Below are 25,627 nucleotides of genomic sequence, written 5' to 3'. Positions count from 1 at the left end.
AAAGCTCGTGAGGTTCTCAGCATAGCTATCATTGGCAGTTGGGGCGGGTAGTTTGAGATCGTCGGGCTCTTGGGGGACGTCATGGAGCAGCAAAAGAGGGGACAACACAGAGCGAACGTAAGGAGCTGGGTCTGGTTGGACTTTGTTTCCCTGTGAAATTACAAGCTATACTACATATTGCATATTTCACAAGCAGCTAGATTTGGGTCATTGTAACTCAACGGGGCCAAAAGAAAAAAAAAAAAAAAAAACATATTGAATAATGTACATCGCTAGGCGGATCATCGCTTTGCTTTCTTCTTTTCCGGTCCTTGTTCTTCGCCATCACTCAGTTCCGCGTAGATAGCTTTTGGTTGTGTTTCCTGGTATGCCTTGGTGAATACAGGCTCCTTCTCCGCTCGATCTGCATATTTCAAAAGTGCTTCACGCGGATCCTCGTCTCGCATGGAACTGAGTGGAATATGCTGGAGAATATGTTTCTCATCTGGGGTATTTTTGGCGAACGGCGTCTGCACTGGCATATGCGGTCGGCGAGGGTCGCGGGAGCGACCAGACGCTGTAAAGCCAACTGTAGGGTGACGGGCAGACCTGGTCGCCGAGCTGTAATGCGGAACTCCGTTGGAACCGACGACGACCGAATCACCTGCCAATCCTTGGTTCACGTCTGGGGTAACAGCAATTTCATCAACATGGCGGAGTTTTGGTGCCTTGGACATGACCGTCGCAGCGCCCTTCGTGGACATGGTCGGGTTATAGAGGACGTGGGTTTCGGCATTGGCGGAGCCCGTCAGAATCTGGTTGAGCTTTTCGTGCCATAGAACAGTAATCAAGGGCGACCCCGGCGTCACAGGAGTGACGAGCTCTGGCTTGAGAGTGGCGGGGTTGAGGATATGCAGATGGCCGGTCTGTGAGCCTGTGATGATATTGGCAGACGAAGGAGAGAACTGAATGTTTGATGTCGGGTAGCGGGAAGATGTCGAAGTATGTGTGACAGTTGTGACTGGAGTCTTGAACTTTCTGGTATCCCAAAGCTTAATCGTATCATCGCCACCTCTGGTGATAACAAGCCTTCCGTCAGAACTGATATCAAGACCGCTTGTCCATGAATCTTTGACATGAGCGTCCCGGATTTCTGCGCTGGGTCTTGTGTATGGACCGTTTCCACTCCACATAACTAGGCTCCCATCGAGACCCGCACCTACCAGAACATCGGCGCCTCCTTGTTTCGGGGAGCCCCATGCGATGGCAGTCATCTTAGTCCGACCAGCGGAGCCAGCCGCCCGTGACTTGTGCACGATCACGTCCCTCTGCGAGCGACCGACACTGGCATCCCAGATGCGAATTGTGCTGTCGGTTCCAGCAGTGGCGCATAGGTTAGGATCAGATGGGCTCCATGCACCGCAAGTAACCTCAGACACATGTCCTTTGGTATGGTGCAAATCTCGTAGATACATATCTCCCTTCGCGAATTCTGTGAGTATTTCACCATCACGGCTGAGAATTCGTGGCTGCGGAGTGGCAGTCACAGCTAGAACATAACTTGGGGAGAGCGGGTTGAATGCGGCGTAGTGCACGGCGTGGGTGTCTTGGGCCGCCGTCGCTTTCTTGGCTGAAGGATCGACGGACTTGAAAGCACGGAGTGTGGATGGAGTCATCGAGGCAAAGTCATATAGTTTGAGTGCGCAATCGGTAGAACCTGTGATTAGTCGCGCCCCGGAGGGGTCCACGGTCATGGTGGTCACGGCACGCTCATGAGCCTTGAGAATGAGCTCATGCGATACGGGAAATTCATCCTCGTCATCATCTGAATCGTCAGAGTCTTCGTCGCTATTATCATTGCTGTCTTTTTGCTCATCATCGCTCCCTCTTGCTTGTGCGCTAGGGGCTGTTATGCCAGTGCCTAGTTCATTGCCCTCGGGTTTCTGAGCTGGAACATTGACACGCTTGGATCGGTCGATCTGGGACTCAACATCAACCGATTTCGCCTGCTTCCCAAAGCTAGAGGGAAAGAACTTGTTGAATGCCTCCTCGTCGAATTCATCCATGATTGAGTGTGTGCGAAACTTTGCGACAGATGGAGGGAGAGGCTTCGACCTGATAGCGAGCTTGTTTGTACTGTTTGCAACCTTTGACCGATAAGCCGAAGTGCTTGGCACAGGCAATGCTCGCGCAGTGCCTCTGTACAATAGACGAATTATGTTCTTTAGTGTATGTTTACCGGTAATTTAGGGGAATTGCTAAGCGTTGTGCCCTTTAGATTCGTTCGTTACTCGATTATTACAATACACAGGGACCTACTAACTGAGTACAGGTCTCCAGCGCAAGCACTCTGGCACTCTACCCTCGAAAGAATTTCCAGCGCTTACAAGTACAGACCCTCCACAGGACCACCGTCCTGCTTGGTCTTCATGATACGCTCACGAGCAGCCCGGAAATCGTCCATCTGCACCCTCATCCGGCGCTCTCTCAGGGCCATCAAACCAGCTTCGGTACAGATCGCGCGGATGTCGGCACCAGAGAGATCATCCTTCTGGTTGATGAACTCCTCAAGATCAACGTCGTCACCGAGAGACATCTTTGATGTGTGCAGAGTGAAAATCTTCTTCTTGGTGTTTTCTAAATAATTGTTAGTAAGTCACGACAAAATAGTAGGCTTCAAGAGCATCACTTACGGTCTGGATTCTCGAAGAGAATCTTACGGTCAATACGACCAGGTCGGATCAAAGCTGGGTCCAGTGTTTCGATCTTGTTGGTGGCCATAATGACCTTCACGTCACCACGATCATCGAATCCATCCAGCTGGTTCAAAAGCTCCAGCATGGTGCGCTGGATTTCTCTCTCACCACCAGATTGTGATTCGTACCGCTTCGTACCGATAGCATCAATCTCGTCGATGAACACAATTGATGGGGCATGGTCAGCAGCAACTGAGAAGATCTGGCGAACCAAGCGGGGGCCATCACCCAGGTACTTCTGGATCAGCTCACTGCCAACAATGCGGAGGAAGGTTGCGCTGGTCTGGTTGGCAACAGCCTTAGCAAGTAGCGTCTTTCCGGTACCTGGGGCACCGTAAAGAATAACTCCCTTGGGGGGCTTAATACCCATTTCTTCATACAGCTCGGGGTGTAACAAGGGCAGCTCCACGGATTCTCGAACTTCCTGGATTTGTTGCTCCAGGCCACCAATATCAGCGTATGATTCGGTGGGCGCCTTGTCCAACTTCATCACCGAGACAAGAGGATCAGACTCCTCCGTCAGTACACCGACGACAGACACTGACTTGTGGTGTAGAAGAATACTGGCACCCGGCTCGAGGAGATCTTTATCGACAAAAGACATGATGGATACGTAATACTCAGGGCCGGTGGCGCTTGAGACAATCGCATGGTCATCATCAATCAACTCTTCCAAGTTGCCGACACCCATCGGGCTGCCTCGCATGTCATCGACTCGACTCCGCTCATCAGCGTTCCGATCCATCAGATCCAAGTCACCACCTCCCCTAGCGGGATCCTGAGTGGCCTGGGCCTTGGCCTTGCGCATTCGTTCCATATTCTCAACGTACTCTTCTTCCAACAGCAGGTGGTCGTGAACACGCTGCATGCGAAGATATCGGAGCTTGCATCGTGATGTAGGGTAGATATCGGGGAGCTTGGAGGCAGTGCTTGGGCCGGCAGCCTTACGCTTCTTCTTTCCAAGACGAGTGGTAGGTGGTGGGGGAGGTTCGTATTTAGGCTTGTCCTTCTGATCAAAGAAAGATGGTCTCAGCGCTAGTTGTGTAGTAGAGCAAACGAGTAGAAACATACCTTCTTATCCTTGTCATCGCGTCCATCGCCTCCAGGGCCGCCGCCCAGGTTAGACTGCTGTTGACCCTAGTTTTGAATGTTAGAATGCAAATCGAGATGGCCACCCAAAGGCTGGCAAGATTGGGACACTCACCATGTTTGTCAGCCACCGAGAGGGAGACAATCAGAGTCCCTGGGTGTGAAGTTGCAAATGGAATAAAAGTAGGGTGAACCCCGAGCTTTAAGTGGTATGGAATGATGGGAAAGGCTAGTCGAAAGGGATGGGTTGTTAATGCAGATGTGGTGGTATCGCCGGAGGTCAGACGCTGGGCGAGCTGGAAGCTGTTAGGTCTACACGTGACTATATGCGCCTCAGGCCACAACTGCGTCATTCACGCCTTGTTGCCTTAACGCCGGCACCTTGCTTGTTCCTAAGACATTCTCGAAGACAATCAAACAAATTTATATCCACCGAGGCTCTATACTGGGGTTTACCTTACAAAATCCAGGCCTAACACTCGTGTTTCTTTCTCTCGAGGTCTATATCTCACGTGCATATAAGAGGGAACAGGTGACAAGTATCTGAGCTCATCTCTCACACTGATTTTCCGTATAGTTCCCCTCCTTACATAGGTGAGATCCTCGTTTATCCTGATCTGCTTTCCATTCCCTAGAGGACTTGACTTTGTACTCTGGTTGTGATATTTTCTGGTTAATCTGGAGGTTTCCTAACACCCATCCTCCTACTATCAGCCCCACTTCGCCTTCCTCTCCACGGCAGTTTCGCTCTTGTGCAGTTTCTTGGACAAGGCGGAAATAGATCTATTTGACCCCACAATTTACACATAAAGTGGCCTTATCCTTCAACATCTCTTATTTGACCTCTCTCTGGAACAAGTCCCCGAATCACCATGGCTAGCAATCGTATGCGTCGCATTGGAAAAGAGATTGCGGACATTCACGCCGATGCCCACTCTCAAATCAAGGTCGAGCCATTTGGCAACCAGGACGATGTCACTCACCTAAGGGGTTCATTTCCAGGGCCACCCGGCACCCCGTATGAAGGTGGCACCTACAATATCGATATTAAAATCCCCACCGACTACCCTTTCCGCCCACCTACCATGAAGTTTGAGACCAAGGTGTGGCATCCAAATGTCAGCAGTCAAACAGTCAGTGCCCTCTTCATGATATGCATATGAAAAAGAAGATAAATCCAGGTTCTAACAGCCAATTTAGGGTGCAATCTGCCTCGACACGCTTTCCAGTGCTTGGTCACCAGTTCTGACTATCAAGTCCGCTCTGCTTTCGCTGCAATCTTTGCTCAGCACACCCGAGCCCAAAGATCCCCAAGATGCTGAAGTGGCTAATATGCTTCTCAAGTCACCGAAGGAGTTTGAACGTGTTGCACGCGACTGGGCAGTCATCTATGCTGGAGCTCCAGCGGGTAGTGCTGACAATGGCAGCGGATCAAGCCTAGATGACACCCAACAAGGAGCTGGCGAAGACAGTCTTGCAAAGTGAGTTGTTCTTCTCGGCATTTATTGGGTATTGTTACTGATTATTATCTATAGATATGATGGATACAACAAGAATTTGATCGACCGTTTCACCAGCATGGGCTTCGACGTTGATCGTGTTGTGGCTGCTTTCCGATATGTCGGTGCTGACCGACGAGGAGGTCAAGACTACGAGTTGGAAGAAGGTTGTATGGGTGATATTGCTGCCCGACTTCTCGGTGAGTGATGTATATTCTGGTGTTGGTGATGAATTCGGGATGAAATGCGTCAAAAAGCAAATATGTACATGTATGTATTATCTGGTAGTTGAGGCCTTTCTCCTTTTATTTTGGTGCTTAGCTCTTGTCGCTTTTTGATCATCGGTGTGTCTTTATTTGCTCACTGGGCATGAACTGAGTATGACCTTGGAAGGGGGAGTGAGCTAAGTGAGCTACATCAATAAAAACACAGTACGCCAGACTCATGTGCAACTTTCCCCGGGGCTGTATCTGGCGCCGGGGGCAACTAGGCAATGACTAATGCGTGGGCACCTCCAACCCCCTGAGGCTGAAATTAAATCGCATTGGGAATCTAGTAGGCCAGGTGAATAGTCCTACTGCGTGCTTTTCATCTAGAAAGTAACAGGATCGCTATGATGGGTAATCTAAATGGGGGGTATTTCCAATTGCCCCGTCCTTATAATTGAGTAAAGGAAGAAAGAAGGCACCCGTTCCGAGAGGATTGCTGATAATATAAAGCAATACAAGAATGGAAAAGTTGAACTTTGCGAGCCTCAGTGCTCAGCGGCTTCAGTCGTTCATGAAATGGGTGTCATCAACTCATCTACATCCTAGTTACGCTATGCGTTTAGACGACTCATAAGTCATTTATGGAATGTGAATGGATTGTATCGGGCAATTTATCTATGTCAAATATTTGTGACATGGCTGTTAATCGATATTCAAAGCAATGAAATATGACAAGAAAAAACAAAACAAAGTGATGGTTTGATGTCCCTGTAGGCACTTGTAGGCACCTGGGCAGAATTGAAGTGAGGGTGTTATCGATAAGCAGCTCTGACCTCCCTCGGTGGATTTGATTAATTGCAGGTCCTCATGGAGAATTGTCAAATACTTATTCTCATATATAGAACGGCCCTGCACTTTTCACCTCTTCCTACTCAGGATTTCTCTTTGGTGCTACTCTAACTAGCCGGTTGTTAGCTCCTCCCAAGAATAAAGGGTTCTTGCCTTTGATTCTTCCAAGTCAAGACCGCCAACACCATGATTGAAGACGACATTTACCGTGCCTCGTCCCAGTATCGAATGTGGTCATACACGGAGCCATCTCTACAATCTCTCCGAGCCTCGACAAATGCCGTCGCCAGCGAGCGCGTGCGCGCCGCTTTGCGCAGATCGCGCGAAACTCATCAGTCGACCGCATCCTCCGCGGCGGGAACACCACTACCGGACAACAATACGGATATCAAGAACAAAGATGAAAAAGATGTCGAATGCTTGACACCGGAGGAGGAGCTTGTGCTCGTGCGGTATTACTGTGAGAAGACGCTAGAGCTGGGAGAGACATACAAACCACCAATTCCTACAATGGTCCGGGTACGTTAAGCTCTAGGGCACTTCATGCTCCCCTTGAAAGTCATCGCAAATAAAGCCTAGGAAGCTGACTTCTCTCATTTTGCGCATACAGGCCACCGCGATCCAATACCTCCGCCGCTTCTACCTAACCAATTCACCCATGACATACCACCCAAAGTCAATCATGGCGTGTGCACTCTTCGTCGCGACCAAAACCGATAATAACTATATCTCTCTTCGGCAATTTGCAGATGGAATTCCTGGCGACACAACGACAGAGGATGTCATCGCACCAGAATTCCTGCTCATGCAGGGACTCCGTTTCACTTTCGATGTACGGCATCCATTCCGGGGACTTGAAGGCGGCGTCATGGAACTACAAGCCATCGCACAAGGTCAAGGACAGCCAGCTCCCCATTTACCACATGAAACTGCCGAGGACCTCCAACAAGGATTGCTGTCCATCGCACCTCCTCCCGTCCCATCGTCCTCAATGTCAGATCGAATCGCCCGGGCCCATGGCACCACTCGTGAGCTGCTGAAATCCGCCGCGCAGATGACAGACGCCTACTTCTTGTACACACCATCCCAGATCTGGTTTTCTGCCTTTTTACTAGCGGATCGTCCCCTAGCCGAGTTTTTGCTGGATGTCAAACTCGGTGGTCCTGTCACAGCCACAATCCCTGCCCCCGAAACAGACGAAAATGGCCTAGTGGACCCTCTATACGAAATCCGCTCCAAGCTGCATCACGTCTTGAGTGAATGCTCTGCTCTTCTCCAATCCTACACACCACTCTCTTCCGACCCCGCACAAATGAAGAGCCTCAAGCGCATCGCAAAGAAACTATATCATTGTCAGAACCCCGAGAAGGTGAATCTGGCTGCCGCTCAGAAACGGGAGTCGGCACAGCCATCTACCGTTGTTCAAAGCGATACAGGAGTAGTCACCTCCGAGAGCGAAACAGAACGTCTGGCGAAAAAGCGGAAATTGGAACAAGAACAGATCATCCGTCAGGATGGTGATGTTTTCGGTCCGGAGTTAGTCACTCAGCGAACCAAGCAGTAATGGTCATTGCAAGCCATTGAATCCAAATAACAAAATACACAAATATTTTAATATCAAATACCAGAACCGACAAACCCTACTAGATGCACCGAACCTCGGACTACAAAACTTATATGTACCCTACAAATCCATAAACAAACCCCAAACACAATATGTAAAACGTAAACCCAAAATATATTTAAAAGGGCAAATTATCCAAAATATCCACCAAAATATCCGCAACTACCAAAGGCGCCGCATCACCGGTAGCAAGCTCATCTTTAATCACAGTCAGTTCCCACTTAATCGAGAAACAAATATCCTTAATAGGAAGCGAACCCCAACGGATACGCACACGGTTATCATCGCGGATCCCGAATCCGCCGACCTCACCCAGGAATCCGATTTGAATGACCCGCTCGCAGAGCTCCTCTAGTCGTGTGGTCATCTCCTCCATGTCGGGACTTGGGGATGAGCTTAGCAGGGCGAAGACTTGGCATTGGAGCTTGTGGGTGAAGGTTTCGCAAGCTTGTGTGTAGATCTGTTGGAAGTTGTGGGGGCGTATGCGAGCTCCGTCCATTGTTATGGTGGGTATATGTAGCTACGTGTAGGGGTTAATGTATTAGGGCTTACCTAGTTTTGGTTTTGGTTGTGGCTGTGGAGAATTAGATGAGATGGTAGATGGGATGGGGATTGTGGTGAGATTCGGGGGTATTTATATACTGTTTTGTTGGTGATGGCTTGGATTTGGTTCTTTGTGAGAGAAGGAGAGAAGACAATGAGGGCTATCATGGCCATTGTTGATGTTCTTTGTCTTGTGCATCGCCACGGTGTGTTCTATCATCGTTGGGATAAGAATAACACGAAAGAGAAGAAATGCGTTGGCAATTGCTGAATCGGTCCTATGGCCACCCATCCTCGGGGTGATGACAACACCGCTGATGAGGAAGAGTACCTAGACAGGACATGGACAATATAGGTATCATAGGCAAGTTTCAATCATGTTTACAAGTAGCACTATATGCAAAGACTGAGATATTACATCCTATTCTTCAATATAGCGAGAATCACATATATTTCAGACTGGCATCCCTTATATTCACCTCGGAAGAGAGGACCAGGTAGTCTATCAAGGATGCATGACAAGACAGGAAAGCGAAAAACAGACGGATCGAATCAGGGGTAATGAGTTCATAGCAAACGCAGAAGTCCAATCCTCCATTACCCAAAATCTATTCGGAAAGGGAGGAAGGACAAAACGATCTAACGGACAAAAAGAAAATAAATGAAAACCATCCCAATCCAAGGAACCTTTTGTTGGAATGTCCCTTTTGCGGGAACCAAACTTTTAGTGCCACGATATGGGCATTTGTATTCCTTCAGTTCTCGTCTAGCATTTCGTCATCAATAGGGGGGAAAAAAAAGAAGTTGAACAAAGTTGAACAAAGAGAATCAATAAAGCCCTTAAACGGCACCAGCAGACAACATCTTGTTACGGAGGTGGTTCTTGTAGTCACCGATGGAGCCGTCCCAGCGGCGGATAGTCTTGTCCTCACAGACCATGATGTCCTTGGCGATCTTGTCGAGGAGACGGAAATCGTGAGAGACAACGACGACACCACCGCTGAAGGCGTTGATGGCATCGGCCAAGGAGTCAATGGTGGGGATATCGAGACCGTTGGTAGGCTCGTCAAGAAGAATCATGTTGGGGGACTCGATGGCAAGCAGAGCGAAGACGATACGAGACTTCTGACCCTCAGACAGGGTACCCATGAGGGCAGTCTGGCCCTCACCACTCAGACCGTAACGGCCGAGCTGCTGGCGCCAGTACTGGTAATCCTGGGACTTCTCGGGGAAGCGGTCACGGACGAACTCCAGGGAGGACTTGGTGAGATCAAGCTGCTCGGAGGAGTGCTGGCTGTAAACACCGAGCTTCAAGTGAGTGTGACGGGAGACACGACCACCGATGGGGCTGAGCTTGCCGGTCATGAGACGGAGCAGGGTAGACTTGCCGACACCGTTGGGGCCGACCAGGGCGGTACGGGAGTCCATGTCGACACCGAGGTCGAGGTGCTCGTACAGAGTGTCATCCCAGTTACCGGAGTAAGAGAAGCTGACATCGTCGAAGGAAAGAACCGGGGGAGGAAGCTTCTCAACATCGGCGAAACGGAAGGTGAAGACACGGTCGGCAACGACGGGCTGAATGAAACCATCGGCCTCCATCTTGTCGAGAATCTTCTGGCGAGACTTGGCTTGACGCACCAAGTTAGCGTAGGTACCAGCGGAAGCAATGAACTTCTTGATGTGCTGGATTTCTTCCTGCTGCTTGGTGTAGGCCTTGGTCTGGTTGGTCTCCTGCTCGCTACGGGTCTTGTGGTAAGAATCGTAGTTACCACCGTAGTAGAGGAGCTTCTGGCCACGCATGTCGAGCATGGTGGTGCAGACACCGTTCAGGAAATCCATGGAGTGAGAAACCAGGATCAAAGTACGATCCCACTTCTTGAGGTACTCCTCCAGCCACACGCAAGCCTCCAAATCCAAATGGGCAGTGGGGTCATCAAGCAAGAGCAAAGAGGGCTTGACGAACAGGGCCTTGGCGAGGGCCACACGCATACGCCAACCACCAGACATGTCCTTGGTCTTCTTGTTGATGGTGTGCTTGTTGAAACCGAGACCGGTCAGAATGAGGGAAGCACGAACGTGGAAAGTGGAAGGATCCATCTTGTCCATGCGCTGTATATGATAGTTAGCTTCTGTTCTCGAACCAAGGAGAGTAAAACTCGAAAAATACGTACGTCATATAGGTCTTCAAGGATAGGGCTGTCAGGACCAACGTCCTCGAGAACCTGCTCGGCCTTCTTCTCCATGTCATCCAACTGGCGTTCAGCCTCACGGACAACCCAGTCAAGGGCACCGAAGTCGGTGGGGGGTGCACCCTCGTTCAGAAGGTAGATATCGATGTGCTCGGGAACGGGGTACTCGCGGGCAGCAATGGACTTGAGGATAGTGGACTTTCCGCAACCGTTCTCACCGAGGAGACCGTAGCGACGACCGAAGGTCAACTCGAGAGTGGAATCGGTGACCAGGACCTTTCCGTGGAACACAAGGGAGCAAGAGGTGATCTTAACATCGCGAGAGGCGGGCAGAGATGACAGCACGCCGGTGGTGACACGATCGGACAGACCGTGCTTATCCATCTGGGCTGTGAGCTTATCAACGGCGGACTGATCCTTAGTGGCGGGCGCATCCTCGACGATGGGGTTTCCGTGGGCATCGAGCTCGACCTTGGTGGCCTTCTTGGGCTTCTTCTCGTCGGCACGCTTGGCCATGCGGGCAGCCTTCGAGGCGGAAACCATGGTTGCGGGTGTGACGGTATAAAAAAAAGGGGGTTTAAAAAAAGAAGTAAGGGAACACGGAAGGCACAGGGAGGGAGAGGAGAAAGGATGACACTGCGAAAAGAGATTGAAGAGAAATGCAAAAAGGCTGAGTGGATCGCCTGGCGGGGCGGACAGTGAAATGGAGGGGCGTAGAGCAGTGGAGTTGGTGGTTTGCCCTTATCGATAGAATCCTATCGATTGTCAGTTTGAGAGAAAATAAGAAGAAAGAAAAAGTAGAATGTACCTTTCTCACTTATAAATTTATTTCTTTTTTGCCTAAAGGTGAGGGTGAGTTGGCAAATTTCAAGGGTTCAAGAACTTTTTTCAAACAAAAAAAAATCCATCAGTGGGCCGTGAACATCAAGTGGATTTTGATTGGGAGAGACGTCACCGTAGTGAATGCCTAAGGTGTCCATTTGCCACTTTGATTTGTGTGATACGCGACTGGACCGATAACAGGAGGGGGCCTATGGTTGGAGAGGAGATAACATGAAACTAATTATTTAATCTATATCTAGGGTCTCCCCTTTAAAGTCTTTCACTAATCTTCAGCAACACTTCTTGCTCCTCGGCCGAAAGCAACATCCCATCAGGCACCGAAATATCGCCGTGTTCTACTATTAACCGCCGAGGAACATCAGTCAGACTATCCTCATAGTGACTAGGAACGCTAGCGGTTCCCTTGTGAATAGCCGTTTCAATATCCCCGCGAGATGGCGACAGAGGATGTGATGTCCACCAGTACAAAGGATACCGACGCTGGATATTGTTGATGACCACGGCCGCAACCTGCATAACCGTGACTCCAAGCAACATGACTGGGAACAGAAACCAGCCCAAAGCAACAGTCTGAGAGTGCGTCACTGCCAGAAGAGCAGTTGCACCCGCCGGCGGGTGTGTAGTACTGGTGAGAATCATGACGGCCGTGGTAAGAGCACAAGCAAGAGCACCCCCAAGCTCAGTATACTCTTCAGCACGAGGATCTAAGGCGAACAACTTCGATATCCCGACACCAAAGAAACAGGCAATGACCTGGCTCAGGATTGCATTGCGTGGTTGTGCGAAAGGTGACTCGATCACACCGAATTCAATAACTGCCGCCGCACCCTATTATCAAAGAGTCATAAGAGTCAGCCTTGGGTTGTTCTTCTTATTCCACTCTCTGCTCTAGTATCAGACCCGCCACAACTCACAAAACTGCCAACAATCACTGTCGCATCATGGGCTTCAAAAGAAGGCACCCGTTTCGAAACAGATGCCACCAAGGCTACTCCGCAAAACGCCCCAACTAACGACCACAACGCGATCAGGATATTCCCTATTGGTTTGGGAGGTCTGTCCCGGTATCCCAGAATATATGCAACTGGTCTTGGTATGAGATGCCATCGTGGTGCCGGTACAAACGGATTCAGATACCGATCGATATCGAAATTCCAGGTCGTCGGGCGGGATAGCGTTACCGGTCCATGCGGGGATGGTGCCATTCTGGACTGCTGCGATGGGCAAATATGTATGCTCTAGGTTCTGGTAGGGTTTCTAGTGATCTGACCGCAGCACCAAATCTCACGAAGACATCTCACTGTGGGGTTCAGCCTTGTCGGGGGAATAAAGAAAGAACCTTCCATCGTCCACGGGTATACCGGTTAGTGAGCAATACCTCATGTGTGCGGTTTAACACGAAACCCTTCTCTCTTTCTCCGCGGATGTCAAATCTCCGACGTCCCCCAAGGTGTTGATGCCAGGTCCAATTTCTTGTCCACTCAGCGGATTTACATTTAGTAACATAAACTACTGTTTGGGACTAGCGGCTTGGCATAGCGTCATTGTCCGGCTTGACGATATTTGACAGAAATCTGTCTGTATTGCAACGTATGGGTACAAATGGCATAGATGAAGAACTCTAATTAACTAAAATGACAAAACCCGCTATTTCAACAATCTGAGCGGTATTGATGACTAAACGTAATATATGGTATGCATGGTACTCGAAGTCACATGATTTGCATGGTATAATACCTTGTAAATCCATGTATTTGACCTTGCACTTTGACACACCCCCCAGCTTTTGAAGCCTTCATTTTCATGGCTTTCAAGAGCTGTCAATTCTCTCATTTCTGCAGTCTTTTTCAAACAGCCTCTGTTTCCCAGATCAGATGACTGATCTCTCTCATTCCAATCATCTCTCTGAAGAGATGCTGCTTTTGCTTTGGAAGCGCTTTTGTAAGGCCATCTGCAGGCATAGCCGCAGTTGGAACCCAGTCCACATTGACTCTTCCTGCACTAACTTCTTGCTTCATCCAGCATCGATTGATGTCGACATGTCGAAGCTTTGTATGCATCGTGGCTCCCTCCTTTGTCAACAAATCGACGGTTTGCTGGTTGTCGCACATAATGGAGAGTGGATGGTCAGGTCTAAAACCTAAGGAATCGAGGACTCGGCGCCACCATTGGACGGTTTTACCGGCTTCTGCTAGAGCAAGGAGCTCTGCTTCGGTTGTCGACGTCGTCACTGTCTTTTGTTTTGACGCCTTCCAATCAATTGGGCCGCCGTACAACTTGCAGATATAACCCTCGGAGCTTTTCCTATCCTTATTGTCTCCAAACGATGCATCGCTTGCGAATTCAACTGACTTTGCAGCAAGCTGGAGACCTTGGTTTTTGTTATGTTGATCTTGTTGTTTTCTGGTGCCATATTCGATGGCCCAGTACCTGGTTTCGTACAGGTAATGAATGACTCGGTCAATTGCATCAATATGCTTTGGACCGGGGTTTGTCAAGAATTCAGCTAGTTTAGCTGTTGCTTTTGCTGCATCTGGCCGGGTGATGGTAGTTGCATACTGAGCAGATCCAACCTTGGCCTAGAAACCATGGATCTGACTCGGTGATGCCACTCCATCGTACGGAATCAGTTGCTCAGCAGCTAGGGGAGATCCCACTTTCCTAGTAGTAATCAAGTTGTATTTAGCTGCCATGCTCTCAATATAGCTGTCTTGACACAACCAAAGCTTCTTTTCTTCTCTATTTCGGAGGATTCGTATGTTCAAGAACCAGCTTGCATCTAGCTCTCGAAGCTCCCATTGCTTCTTGATCTCTTGATCTAGCTTAGTTGCTTGTTTTGCGTAGTAGGGATCTGGATGGTTCACAATGATGATATCGTCAACGTAAAAGAAGACGATGATGCCGGTAGTGGTGAAGATGCATGGATCTTCCGGCACTGGGGTAAGGCCTAGTTTTACTAGTACCCTAGTTGCTTCTTGCTGCCACAGTCTTGGTGACATGCGTAATCCGTATAGCGCTCTGTGGAGCAGCCAGCATTGATCTAATGCTTCGAATCCTGGAGGGCACTTTGTATACACCTCACTTTGTAGCACTGAATTCAGAAATGCAGTGACTACATCTCTCTGCATCATATCTAGATCAAATGCTGCCACTAGTGCAAAGATAGCCCTTGCTGTCTTAACAGCTAGTGTGGCGGCTCTCTTTTCTTCTGTAGACATCCATTGTAGATCTCCCCTAACACAGATTCGTGCTTTGAACTTCTCAAGCACGCCGTCGGCATCACATTTGTATGTAAATACCCACTTCAATGGTAGTACCTGTGTGCTTTTGTTGTTCGGGATTGGAACCTGCGAGAAGGTCTCTTTCTTCTTCAATGTCTCTATTTCGAATTCGGCAGCTGTTATGAAGTACTTAGCGAATTTGTGGCACTTCGCCTGCGTCCAGTTCTCTGGTGGTGGTGGTAATTCGTCACGATGAAGCTTTGTCTCTTTGTCAAATCGCTTATTCATGCCTGTGGTGAAGGCATAAAGTAGGCTTGGTGGATCTAATTGATCTGACAGATCTAGAGAGAGATGTGTAGCGTAATCTGGATCCATCTTTAGTCTCCTGGATCTAGTGCCTGTGATGACATTTGACATATTGACATCTCCAGATATGTCTCTCGGTGCTCGATTTGATGACGATGACAATTCTGGTGACGGCGAGTATGCCATTTCTTGCTGGAGCTGTCGCTCTATCTCTTCTTCTTCATCATCTCTCACTTCGTCATCTCTCACTTCGTCATTATCCACCCCCCCAGCTTCGATCGACTGTATGACGGAGATCGGATCTGGTGACGATGATGGTTCTCGAGGTGATGGAATCGTTTGGATCGATGGATTTGGCGATGATGAGACAATTCGTGATGATGGTGATGATATCTCTGCTGGGAAGCTCCCTGGCATGCTATCTGATTGCTCTCTCGGTCTAATAATAGACTGTGGGGTAGGCAAACCAGATGCTGTTTTCAAAACTGCTTGCAATGGAGTTTTCTCCCTATCAATTTGATCAATTTCTTCATCAACTGCTTCGTCAACTGCTTCATCAACTTGCTTTTGAAGCTCAGATTCGTCTCTCAGAGCAATTTTTGCGATTGATTTTGGCATCTGGAATTGTATGCCCATCTCATTTTGTGCTTCTTCAGAGGTAAGCACTGTTGGCCATATGCTTAGTCCATCTGTTATGGTACTAATAGCATTTTCTTCATCAGGAATTGGCCTATCTTTCGAATACCGCCTCGATTCATCGAATACGGCATCTCTGACGACGTCTACCCTCCCTATACCAGTACGTCCTTTGTGGGGGAACCATACTTTGTACAGGTTCTTTGAGATATACCCAACAAGATATCCTATCTCTGCTCTGGGTGACATCTTATCTGACTGTACTCTCTTGATGATTCTCGAGTACGTCAAGCATCCATACAACCTTATATTTGATAGATTGATGGTTTGATGTTGAATGCCATCTGGCGCGGCATGCTTCATCAATTCCTTCCAAGGTATGATCCATTGGTTGGTGATTTTAGTCGGCGTCCTATTCAATATATATGCTGCTGCATACATTGCTTCGGGCCATAGATTGTGGGGGAGCTCTGTATCATTGATCAATGCTCTGGCAGTCCGTACTACCACCCCCCCAGATCTCTCGGCAGGGCCATTCATTTCTGGTAAGCCGGGTGGTGAATGCTCAATTGTGCATCCTTCAGCTTCAATCATTGTCTCTACTTCATGACCGGCGCTTCGCTCATTGTCATAGTGAAACACTCTGATCTCAATCTTTAGCCAGTTCTTGATTAGTGCTAGGAATTTCCTAACAACCATCTGACAGTCATTCTTCTTTGTATGTGTGAAGACAAAGTGACATCTAATACCATCAAGGTAGAAATGCGTCATCCAGATATGACCATTATAGGCAAGTTGATTTTGTACTAGGTCAAAATAGACCCTTCCAAATCTACCATATGTTTGGCCTATCTTCCGGCGAGAGATCTGCTTCGGGGCATCTGCTAATTGACAAGCTTCACATACCTGCAATTCTTTGCCTGGGTTGCTTTCAATAGTGATCCCTTCCGTCATCTCTGCCAGCTGAGCAATCCGCTCTTTGCCAATATGGCCTAGGCGTCTATGCCAGGTATAGATTGATGCTTCTGATTGTGGTTCTTTGGCTGACCTCTTAGTTGCAAAGACTAATTCTTTAGGTTGTGCCAACCAAGATAGCTTCAGATCTTGGTAGATCTTAAAGATTGGTTCTCCATCTTTAGATTCAATACAGTTCGTCCTGAAGTTCATCAAGAGCCCCCCCTTCATCATCAATCCATTGGATATCAGATTACTATGGAAATTGGGAGAGTATCTGGTGTTGTACAACTCCATTCTCACTGCTGCATTGCTAGGGCTGACACCATAAATGACTACAGTGCCTACCCCGTCAACGGTTGTCTCTGTGTCCCCCACTTTGACGCTGCTTTGTACGTCTTCGAACGTCACAAATAGCTCTCGATTGTTGCATACATGCATTTGTGCGCCTGTATCTACCACCCACCGTTTTTCAACGGGTTCAAAATCGTTGGTTGTGGTCTGGATTTGGGTGGACATAATGGTGGTGGAGACGTCAATTTGATTGCTTTTCTCTGGATTGCTAGCCAATTGATTGCTTTCCTCTGGCTTACTAGCCAAATGATTGGTAGCCGATGGCTTGCTAGCCTGTGGCTTGCTAGCCTCTGTAGAGAAGAAGCCATATGCATATTCGTCAAATGTGGCATTTGCTTGTTGAGAGCTTGTCTCTTTGCTCTTTGCCATCTGGATACGTTTGCTATCCACAAGGGCCTTCCAGGTAGGATTAGCTTTCATAGCCTTTTCCCATTTTTGCTTACATGCCGGCATCAATTGGTATGTTGCCGGCCTATTCTCTGCGTATACATCCCAGCATTTCCATGGTGAATGCCTAGAATTAGGCCTTTCACAAGGGCAGGGTTTCTTCCACAGTGGTATTTCTTCAGGCTTTGCTTCTTCGTGGCCTTGCCATGTTGAAAATGCAGCTTTAGAGATCCCCCTTTGTACGGCTGGTCTACCGTGGGTAATACTCCAGTGAGCTTTATACCGATTGAGAAGCTCGGTAAATGACATCTCAGGTTGATCTTGAAGCCTAAGAGTCCATGTATCGTGGAATGAAGGTGACATAACAGAGATAGCATCGAGAAATTGACTCGGGGCATCGTCTGCTTCCGGCATATTCGCTCTCTTACACCTTATCTGTATAGTCTCCCAGTTCAATAACCATTTGTCAATATCGACATTTCGATCTAATCCCCTATCTAGATTCCTCCATTGTTGACGGAGTCTAGCGGCATTTGTAGGATCACATTCTGCGGCGAATCTTTGACGTAGTTTTCGAAGCAAATCGTATGGTGTTTTGTAGTCGATGATAAAAGGTTGGTAGCTAGCGTGAACGCTATTTCGAATAGCTGTCACTACTATGCTTAACCCCTTCTTTTGCTGGGTGTAGGCCGTATTGTCAATGGCCCACTGTGTTTGAAGCATTTTCAATGATTCAAACCATTGTTCTTTGTATTCTCTCTGTGCTTCCACTATTGAGAGAATCTTTGTTGGTGGTAGGAGAGGCTCTGGTCTCTCCTCTATGGTAGGATCACATAGCTCCCATACGTCAAATTGAACAGCAATTGACTCTATGTTGGCTAGCCATGCATCCCATGTCGTTGTATCCTTTAGTATAACGCGAGAGGATGGACCCGCGGAGAGGTATTCGGCCATATTGTTGATGGTTGTTGACTTTTGTTGACAGATCTCCGATTCTTCGAAGTTCAAATTCAGGGGTTCGCTTCGTCGCTAGGCGATTGACAAGTAGTCAAATCAGCCTCAGTTTCGGCGATAGCGAGGTTGTAAGGTGATCTATATGCAGATAGATCTTTTCAATGGAACGATTCCGGGCTCATAACTGACAGAAATCTGTCTGTATTGCAACGTATGGGTACAAATGGCATAGATGAAGAACTCTAATTAACTAAAATGACAAAACCCGCTATTTCAACAATCTGAGCGGTATTGATGACTAAACGTAATATATGGTATGCATGGTACTCGAAGTCACATGATTTGCATGGTATAATACCTTGTAAATCCATGTATTTGACCTTGCACTTTGACAATATTTCCTATTTCGTCAGCCATCGTATAGATGCACTCTATGCTTCACTCTTGCTATAACTGACATATATAGGTTTTCTTGGGGTATCACTGAAGTAAGAAATAAAAGTTGATTTTTCCACACAAAGCAGCTCCCCCAGCTATTATGTTATATACCCAATCACAGAGCATCCATCTATAATAAAGAATAGTGAGATACTATAAAAAGAATCAAATCTCACCCCCAACATCCCTCAAACACTCCTCCCCCTCCCCAATAACCAGTGGCAACCCAACACACCAAGCGCGCGGATACTCCATCCCCCACTTCGCCATAAGCGCCCTAAGATCCGCCTCATGACCAGGAACAACGTTAACAAAAACCCGATCCCCATGGGATCGCGGCTCGGAATGTACAGCGCCCTTGTCCTCGCCAACACGGAAGAAAACACACTCCCCCGCTGACGCTTGCACGGTTCCATGTCCGCCCAGCTCAACGGCTAGTCGTGCTCGCACCGACTCCGCCGCCATGGCGCAGCCGACACAGCGCACGGAGACGCATATGTGGTTTGGGTCTGCAGCGCGGGCGGCGGTTTTGACGGCCTGTTGCGTGGCGCGGGCTAGGTGGTTTGTTGCCGGTGGGATGAATAGGGTTCCAGGGCCTAGGAGGGTTGTTGTAAGTTTCCAGTTTGTTGGGGTTGGGCTTATAGATGGGATTTGGGCGGTCGGGGATGTAGGTTCTGGGTAATGGTCATGATGGTTTGTTTGTATATTTGAGTGTGAGATTGGAGTTGAGAGGTCCTGGTTTGTTGTTGGTCCTGTCCAGGTGGATTTGAGTAAATTAGTGATTGGCGACAAGAGCGATTCACGTCTATGGTTTATTGGTGGTTTGAGGGGCGAGAAGAATAAATCATCTGTGTGCCAGCGTGGGGTATCGAATTCGTCTGAGCCTTTGCTTGCTCTGATTGTGAGCCAGTAGTGGGATTGGTTGTTTTTGGTCAGGAAGTCGTGGACGTATGTCAGGAAGGAGAATAGGGAGGGCAAAATTGAGCCACTGAGCGTGGCTTCTGCCCAGGTGTTAAAGGAGGATGGCAGGTTACATGATTCAAGGGCCAAGAGGGGTCCGCAGTAAGTCCATGAGGACGAGGTGTTGAGAGTAATTGGTTCATCTGGTGGTAGTAGTTCTTTAGACTCGACTGGATATGGGATGAATCGGAAATCTGGTAGCGATTTAACGTCCATTTCACAAATATCTCTTAGCTCAAGATTTAGCCGTGGAACAATTTGCAAAGCCTTCCGTTCGTATAAGAGAAAAATATGCTCAGACCCCTAGCTCGTGCATACCATGTGACGGGGAGAATCCAGTCAACGGCCAAGCAGTTAGGGTGCCCCGTTGTTAGGCAGCAATATGGATATGGATATCCAGGCGAATTCTACGTACCTGGAGGAAGAATATTAGACATAGTTTTGGCCGTTGAAATGCTTCTGCGTAACAATGCTAAGTATTTAGTTGTCAACTGCAAGGGTATTACTGTATTTATTGGAGAAAACAATTTTAAAATTTCATCCAAGACTTCAATTTATATTGCCTTTTAACTATCAGGTATATCATAATCATTATCGCATTTTATAAACCCGAGCTTAGACGTCCAAAGTACGTCCAGTGCGGGAACTCTCACGAGCCAACTCGATCAAACGAATGACCTCGCGAGCCTCCGTGCCACTGGCAGGGAGATCGCCCTCACCATTAAGAGCGCGAACAAGCTTGCGGTAGTACTCGGTGTAGGTGGGGGGCTCCACGGTGGGAACCACCTCCTTGACAGGCTTGCCGTTGTTGATAGTAGTCAGAGCACCGTAACGCTCGCTTGGCTCACGGCCGTAACCCTTATCCTGGGGCATGATGCCAGCCTTGAGCTGATCTTCTTGGATATCAAGGTGGTACTATACAATCATGTCAGTTCTTACTTTTCTTTACATCGCAGTCTGCGGAAGTAGATGCTCTTACCTTCTTGAAGCTACCCTTGTCACCCCGCACCCAGAAGCGCAACTGCTCGTCCTCGGGGCTGACCACGGTCGCCTTGGCGGTAACCAATAGGCCGCTGGCATAGTGCAGCAGAACGGTGAAGGAGTCCTCGTATGAAGACGAGTTGGCCTCCCGGGCGGAGCCAATGAAACCGGTCACCCGCGCGGGGAGCCCGAGCAGGTGCACGGCCTGGTCGAGGAGGTGGGTTCCGAGGTCGTAGATCGCTGAGCCACCAGGGATGACCTTGTTCTTCCACTTGTGAGAGTCGGAAGCTGGCTCCTCGGGACGGTGGCGGTCGAAGTGGGTCTCATACTCGGAGATGCGGCCGAGAGAGCCGTTCTTGACGAGCTTGGAGAGGGTCACGAAGTCGGCATCGAAGCGTCGGTCTAGGGCATTGCATTAGTATGGGTCTCTTAAATAAGTTAGACGATGAGACATACTCTGGAACACGGCAAGCTGCTTGTTGTTCTTCTTCGCAATGGCGACGAGCTCATCGGCTTCCTGGGTGGTGGGGGTGAAGGGCTTCTCGCAGACGACTAGATTCCACGTTAGTTTCTATATCCAATTGCTATCCGGGACTTCTGGGCACTTACCGTGCTTGCCAGCCTCCAGCGCGAGCTTGGACAGCGCAAAGTGAGAATCGGGGGCAGTAGTGATGATCACTACGTCGATTGCGGGGTCCTGGACCATCTCCTCCGTGGTACGGAAAGACTTAACACCGGGGTGGTCCTTCTCAGCATCATCATCTTGCTTCGGGGTGCGCTGGACAATTGCGTAGAGCTTGAGTTCGGGGACCTCCTTCACGAAGGGAATGTGGAAGATCTTTGCGCTGAAGCCGTAGCCAACAACGCCGACATTGTAAGTCTTGCTAGCCATGATGGATTAAAAATGGAGATTTAATTGAGGGAGAAATTAGGAGGAGCAGGGACTACTAGGTATTTATATTGGCACCGGAAATCATTTAGCGGGGGAGGAACGTGGGAAGGTCCTGGCGACGGCAACGTTGGCTCAAGTGGGGGGTCGCCGCAAAGGCCGAGTCGGTTTCCCGATGTGGCAATGTTCGACTTTACTTTGGACATCAACTCGGTGCACTCTACGCCGAATTAATAATGAGTATTTTCTTTTGTATATTCTCTTATGACAGACAAGAATCTATCCCACTGTCAGGGTCCATGAACCTCTCAGACAAATGTGTACTACAAGTCTCTGCTGGAGAGATTAAAGAACAATGAACATAGCTCTTTTGAGGATACTGGAGTCTCTGTTAGAATGGAGCCAATGAAATAGAATGGTATGATTCTCCAGGAGACAAAAACTATTTGAAGCGGAAGTTATCCGCTAGATCTCCGCCATGATTTCTCCAACAAAAAGAATCGCCCTTCCTTAGTAGCGGCTTATGCCGCTCCCCAGTCCCACCTGGGCACTTGCGTCATTTCCCATTTTCCATTTCCCATCTATACCTCTTGCACCCCCACACATCTTGTAACTTCGACAGCATCCTGTTAACCCAATTGCGGTTAGCGACACCGAAACCTTCTTTGGATGATTCTAACTTACCCGTAATCCTTCGGGTTGGTTAAGTTGACTCTCATACACCAAGTTCGGGTTCCCGACAAATTGGAAAGTGGGCACGTCATCTTTACCCACAAAAGACTCTACCGTCCGTTCGCCCATCCCCGTGGTGTTATATGCCTGGGAAGGTCCAGCCTTAGCCGCCTCACGTTTCTGTTCCACCGTGCTGCGGACGTATTCCAGATATGGCGGGTTGCCCGGATGAAGGACATTGTCAGCAGCGAGCACTGAACCTGGCACAATAGCCCCGAGGTGTTCACACAGCTTGAGGTCAGTGGTATACGCCGGTTTGTAATGATCAATGAAAAGAAGTTCCACTTTCTTGACCTCGCCCGAGGTGAGTAGTTTGTGGAGCGACACGTCGCTTCGACCGACGATGATACGCACAAAGTCCCGCAGCCCAGCTAGCTCGACGAGCATATTGGCAATTGCGGCGAACTCTGGGTTCAATTCTAGACTCAAGTAACGTTCGCCGCCGTTTCGACGGACTGCATCGCCGAACAAGATCGCAGAGTATCCCACGTAGCAACCGAGCTCGATCATGGTCTTTGGCTTGAGTTCATCGATGAGGTTGGTGACGATTTTGCCCTTTTCGGCGCCAACATTCATAAACCGGTATTGTTTCTCAAACTCGTGAATCAAATCAATCACTTTTTGGGGATGTCCCCGGATTTCATCCAGGTTTGGCTGTTCATAGATGTAATGCAGGAGTTTCAGCTCCTTGCCGGCGTCACTCTAGAGCATGAGTTAGCGTTCATTTCTTAAGGTCAGAGGGTCAGAATGCAATTCCTACCGCGAGAGGAACTGGTGTAGACATGATGTGAAGTTAGAGCAAGGAAATTGGATAAATTATCTAGGTAATTCTATCCGGGCATGTCAACTTATAGATGGCAACTCACCTCGGGGTTAACCCTGGACATACCATACTTCGGGTAGAGGCAGTAGATAAGTCCGAGTCGGACCACGTACACCACTCACTATTCACCATTCACCATTCATTAGTAGATGGCGTTATCACCATTCCAAGTCTGGAAATTCGTATACCTCGGAGCTATCTCTTCAGGCAATCAGTACCGAGCACACTAATTGATTGATAAAGGGTCGGAAACCTGATCCCATGTGGTAATTCCGGGCATTTCCTAGCCCTGGAGGTTAGATCCGAGACCCGCGCCGTTAGTTCTAGATAAATTTACCCAAAGATTGATATCCTCTAAGATTCTTTGCATAGATCGAGGTGTTTAGATGTTTAAATGTTTAATCTGGAAAGTGCATCGTCACATCGTCACACCGTATTAAAATATGCAGCCCAAGCCCCTCACTAATACCCAGCCACCGCCAACTCACATTTTCACTCCTTGTCGGCGATCATGTCCTAGGTATACTCCAAACTAACCTTTCGAGGTTCATTGTTCTCAATACCTATGGTCAGATGACCAGAAACATTTATCCGTTCACTGCAGTGAGACACAGACTCAGCATGTCCATCAAATCGGCCAAAGCTTTGGTGTCATCGGGGACTTTGTCACGAGTATTCTGGCATCTCCTTCGAATATTCCTTTCATTCTCATTGATATTTGTCGATAACACCATTCTCGTGGTCGCGGGGTTATTAGCCTTTATCCGGTCAACAGCCAATCGACGCCGAGCGACCAAACGGAATGTACGCTTTTATCCGAAAACAGTCCTCATCACGGGCATAGGTACAACTCACGGCCTGACTCTGGCAAGATCATGGGCAGGAGAAGGCCACCGCGTGGTTGGGGCCGATGTTACAGACCTAGATCTGCCCGTGCGCTCCGGCGGGAGCATGTCCAAGGCCCTGGTGGCATTCTACCAGATTCCCAAGGACCATTACATCTCCCGGCTACTGGACGTTATTCACCGCGAAAAGGTCGACCTGTGGATTCCATGCTCGCCCAAGGCATCCTCCATTGAAGATGCGACGGCCCGACAGGTCGTAGAGAGTCGCACTAGCTGCAAGTGTATCACCTTCGACACCGAATTGGCGGCTTGCTTTGCCCATCCTGATTCTTTCAGGCAGTATGTGATTGAGAAAGGTCTTCCTGTGCTGGAATATCACAGAGTTCAATCGCGCGACTCTGTGCACAAGATCTTGCACCGGTCGCCCTCCAAAAGCTACCAGATCTCCCGAGCAGCTCCATCTGCGAATGAGAAGGCTATGCTCTTACCGAGACGTACGCTGAGCAAGACATATACGGTGGTCAGCGAGATTCAGATCTCCAAGGATCGGCCCTGGATTCTGCAGCAACAATCTCGTCTCGGAGAGATATTCGCAGACCTACTGATTGTGCGTGGCCACGTTCAAGCCATCAAGGTTCGGGTTTCGGATCCTGGTTCGTCTACATGGGGTGCATCGCGTCTAGATGAGGCTCTGGCCGCTTCGGTCCATAGGCTCATGCAGATATTGGCAGCCAAAGGTGGTGTTCGCTTGACAGGTCATCTTTCTGTCCGACTGATGGTCGACGAAGAGTTCGACGCGCATTCTGTTCGACACACTATCTACATCGCCGGCTGTACATCCGGTGCCAAAGCTGTCGGCAATTTGCTGTATGATGTACCTTGCCCCATTGCAGGGTATCTATCTGTGTTCCCCTCCGATCCAGTCGATACAGCCAACATCGCAGCCACAATGTCATCAACCCGTTCAGCCCCAACATTTGCCCGAGCCGCCATTATTCCCGCTGCTTTCTTGCAGTTTTCGTTGTTTCACTTTGCGCTCACGGCTCTTGAAGTTGTTGAGGCAGAACTAGTGAGACTGTTGTTCTGGAAAGACCCCCTGTTCTCTTTTCTTGATCCAGTTCCCTGGTGGTGGCAAATTCATGTGTATCAACCTTTGCGCGAGATCTGGGTGTTGATGAAACAAACACGAGAAGCAGGATTGACCTGATGTATTTCCCTTTTATGTTAGCATGAGTATACGAGAAACGAGACTATGATGTCAAGTGACAGACATACGCCAAGCAAAGTGTGGCGGAGTTCCTGAAATAGTAACGGGCTGTCGCCTGGGCGATGTGGAGGACGTACGTATGCCCTGTAGAAACAAGAGGATCGGGCAGAGAGATTAATCGTCACATTTGAATATTGAACTCTTCAATTTATATATCTCTCTACCGTTCTGATTATAATAATTCCAAAGTTGCGACATTGTGACGGAAAATCGAACAGAAGAAAACCAAAACAAAACAAACCGACACTTTTCTCCACGCAGCCTCAGCCTGGCCAAGACAGAGCCCCCCAGGTCTCATTC

General features: G+C 48.7%; 10 protein-coding genes across 10 annotated transcripts; 3 read left to right on the top strand and 7 right to left on the bottom strand.

Annotated features, from left to right (window-relative positions):
* Positions 1-281: 281 nt before the first annotated feature.
* Positions 282-3,957, bottom strand: N7455_010636 (proteasome regulatory particle base subunit RPT2; the record flags this gene model as incomplete). Its single annotated transcript, XM_040954878.2, has 5 exons — positions 3,940-3,957; positions 3,807-3,872; positions 2,673-3,744; positions 2,367-2,616; positions 282-2,178 (listed from the first exon to the last, which is right to left on the bottom strand). Exons 1-5 carry the CDS (start codon positions 3,940-3,942, stop codon positions 282-284), a joined length of 3,288 nt encoding a protein of 1,095 aa, XP_040814614.2. The 5' UTR covers positions 3,943-3,957.
* Positions 3,958-4,696: 739 nt separating this feature from the next.
* On the top strand, positions 4,697-5,531 carry N7455_010635 (E2 ubiquitin-conjugating protein UBC1; the record flags this gene model as incomplete). Its single annotated transcript, XM_040954844.1, has 3 exons — positions 4,697-4,957; positions 5,025-5,305; positions 5,360-5,531. 3 exons carry the CDS (start codon positions 4,697-4,699, stop codon positions 5,529-5,531), a joined length of 714 nt encoding a protein of 237 aa, XP_040814621.1.
* Positions 5,532-6,567: 1,036 nt separating this feature from the next.
* Positions 6,568-7,945, top strand: N7455_010634 (TFIIH complex kinase subunit CCL1; the record flags this gene model as incomplete). Its single annotated transcript, XM_040954987.2, has 2 exons — positions 6,568-6,900; positions 6,992-7,945. 2 exons carry the CDS (start codon positions 6,568-6,570, stop codon positions 7,943-7,945), a joined length of 1,287 nt encoding a protein of 428 aa, XP_040814753.2.
* A 178-nt stretch (positions 7,946-8,123) lies between these two features.
* On the bottom strand, positions 8,124-8,504 carry N7455_010633 (uncharacterized protein; the record flags this gene model as incomplete). The annotated part of the gene is made up of 1 exon (XM_040954944.2): positions 8,124-8,504. The coding sequence occupies one exon, from the start codon at positions 8,502-8,504 to the stop codon at positions 8,124-8,126; it is 381 nt and encodes a 126-aa protein (XP_040814584.2).
* Positions 8,505-9,388: 884 nt separating this feature from the next.
* On the bottom strand, positions 9,389-11,280 carry N7455_010632 (ATP-binding cassette family ATPase ARB1; the record flags this gene model as incomplete). Its single annotated transcript, XM_040954852.2, has 2 exons — positions 9,389-10,657; positions 10,720-11,280. 2 exons carry the CDS (start codon positions 11,278-11,280, stop codon positions 9,389-9,391), a joined length of 1,830 nt encoding a protein of 609 aa, XP_040814659.1.
* Positions 11,281-11,808: 528 nt separating this feature from the next.
* N7455_010631 (HPP family protein) lies at positions 11,809-13,120 on the bottom strand. Its single transcript, XM_040954962.2, has 2 exons — positions 12,495-13,120; positions 11,809-12,408 (listed from the first exon to the last, which is right to left on the bottom strand). Exons 1-2 carry the CDS (start codon positions 12,783-12,785, stop codon positions 11,830-11,832), a joined length of 870 nt encoding a protein of 289 aa, XP_040814732.1. The 5' UTR covers positions 12,786-13,120; the 3' UTR covers positions 11,809-11,829.
* Positions 13,121-18,995: 5,875 nt separating this feature from the next.
* On the bottom strand, positions 18,996-20,006 carry N7455_010630 (uncharacterized protein; the record flags this gene model as incomplete). The annotated part of the gene is made up of 1 exon (XM_040954932.2): positions 18,996-20,006. The coding sequence occupies one exon, from the start codon at positions 20,004-20,006 to the stop codon at positions 18,996-18,998; it is 1,011 nt and encodes a 336-aa protein (XP_040814525.2).
* A 399-nt stretch (positions 20,007-20,405) lies between these two features.
* N7455_010629 (putative NAD binding Rossmann fold oxidoreductase) lies at positions 20,406-21,663 on the bottom strand (the record flags this gene model as incomplete). Its single annotated transcript, XM_040954789.2, has 4 exons — positions 20,406-20,705; positions 20,770-21,173; positions 21,228-21,323; positions 21,381-21,663. 4 exons carry the CDS (start codon positions 21,661-21,663, stop codon positions 20,406-20,408), a joined length of 1,083 nt encoding a protein of 360 aa, XP_040814745.1.
* Positions 21,664-22,241: 578 nt separating this feature from the next.
* Positions 22,242-23,176, bottom strand: N7455_010628 (O-methyltransferase; the record flags this gene model as incomplete). The annotated part of the gene is made up of 3 exons (XM_040954853.2): positions 22,242-22,286; positions 22,345-23,094; positions 23,153-23,176. The coding sequence occupies 3 exons, from the start codon at positions 23,174-23,176 to the stop codon at positions 22,242-22,244; spliced, it is 819 nt and encodes a 272-aa protein (XP_040814528.2).
* A 660-nt stretch (positions 23,177-23,836) lies between these two features.
* Positions 23,837-25,267, top strand: N7455_010627 (uncharacterized protein; the record flags this gene model as incomplete). Its single annotated transcript, XM_040954977.2, has 1 exon — positions 23,837-25,267. The coding sequence occupies one exon, from the start codon at positions 23,837-23,839 to the stop codon at positions 25,265-25,267; it is 1,431 nt and encodes a 476-aa protein (XP_040814627.2).
* Positions 25,268-25,627: the final 360 nt, after the last annotated feature.

The sequence above is a fragment of the Penicillium solitum genome, assembly GCF_028829755.1.
Source record: "Penicillium solitum strain IBT 25940 chromosome Unknown utg000008l_segment0_segment0, whole genome shotgun sequence".
In the NCBI taxonomy this organism is placed as follows: Eukaryota; Fungi; Ascomycota; class Eurotiomycetes; order Eurotiales; family Aspergillaceae; genus Penicillium; species Penicillium solitum.
This window is presented reverse-complemented; position numbering and strand designations above follow the sequence as displayed.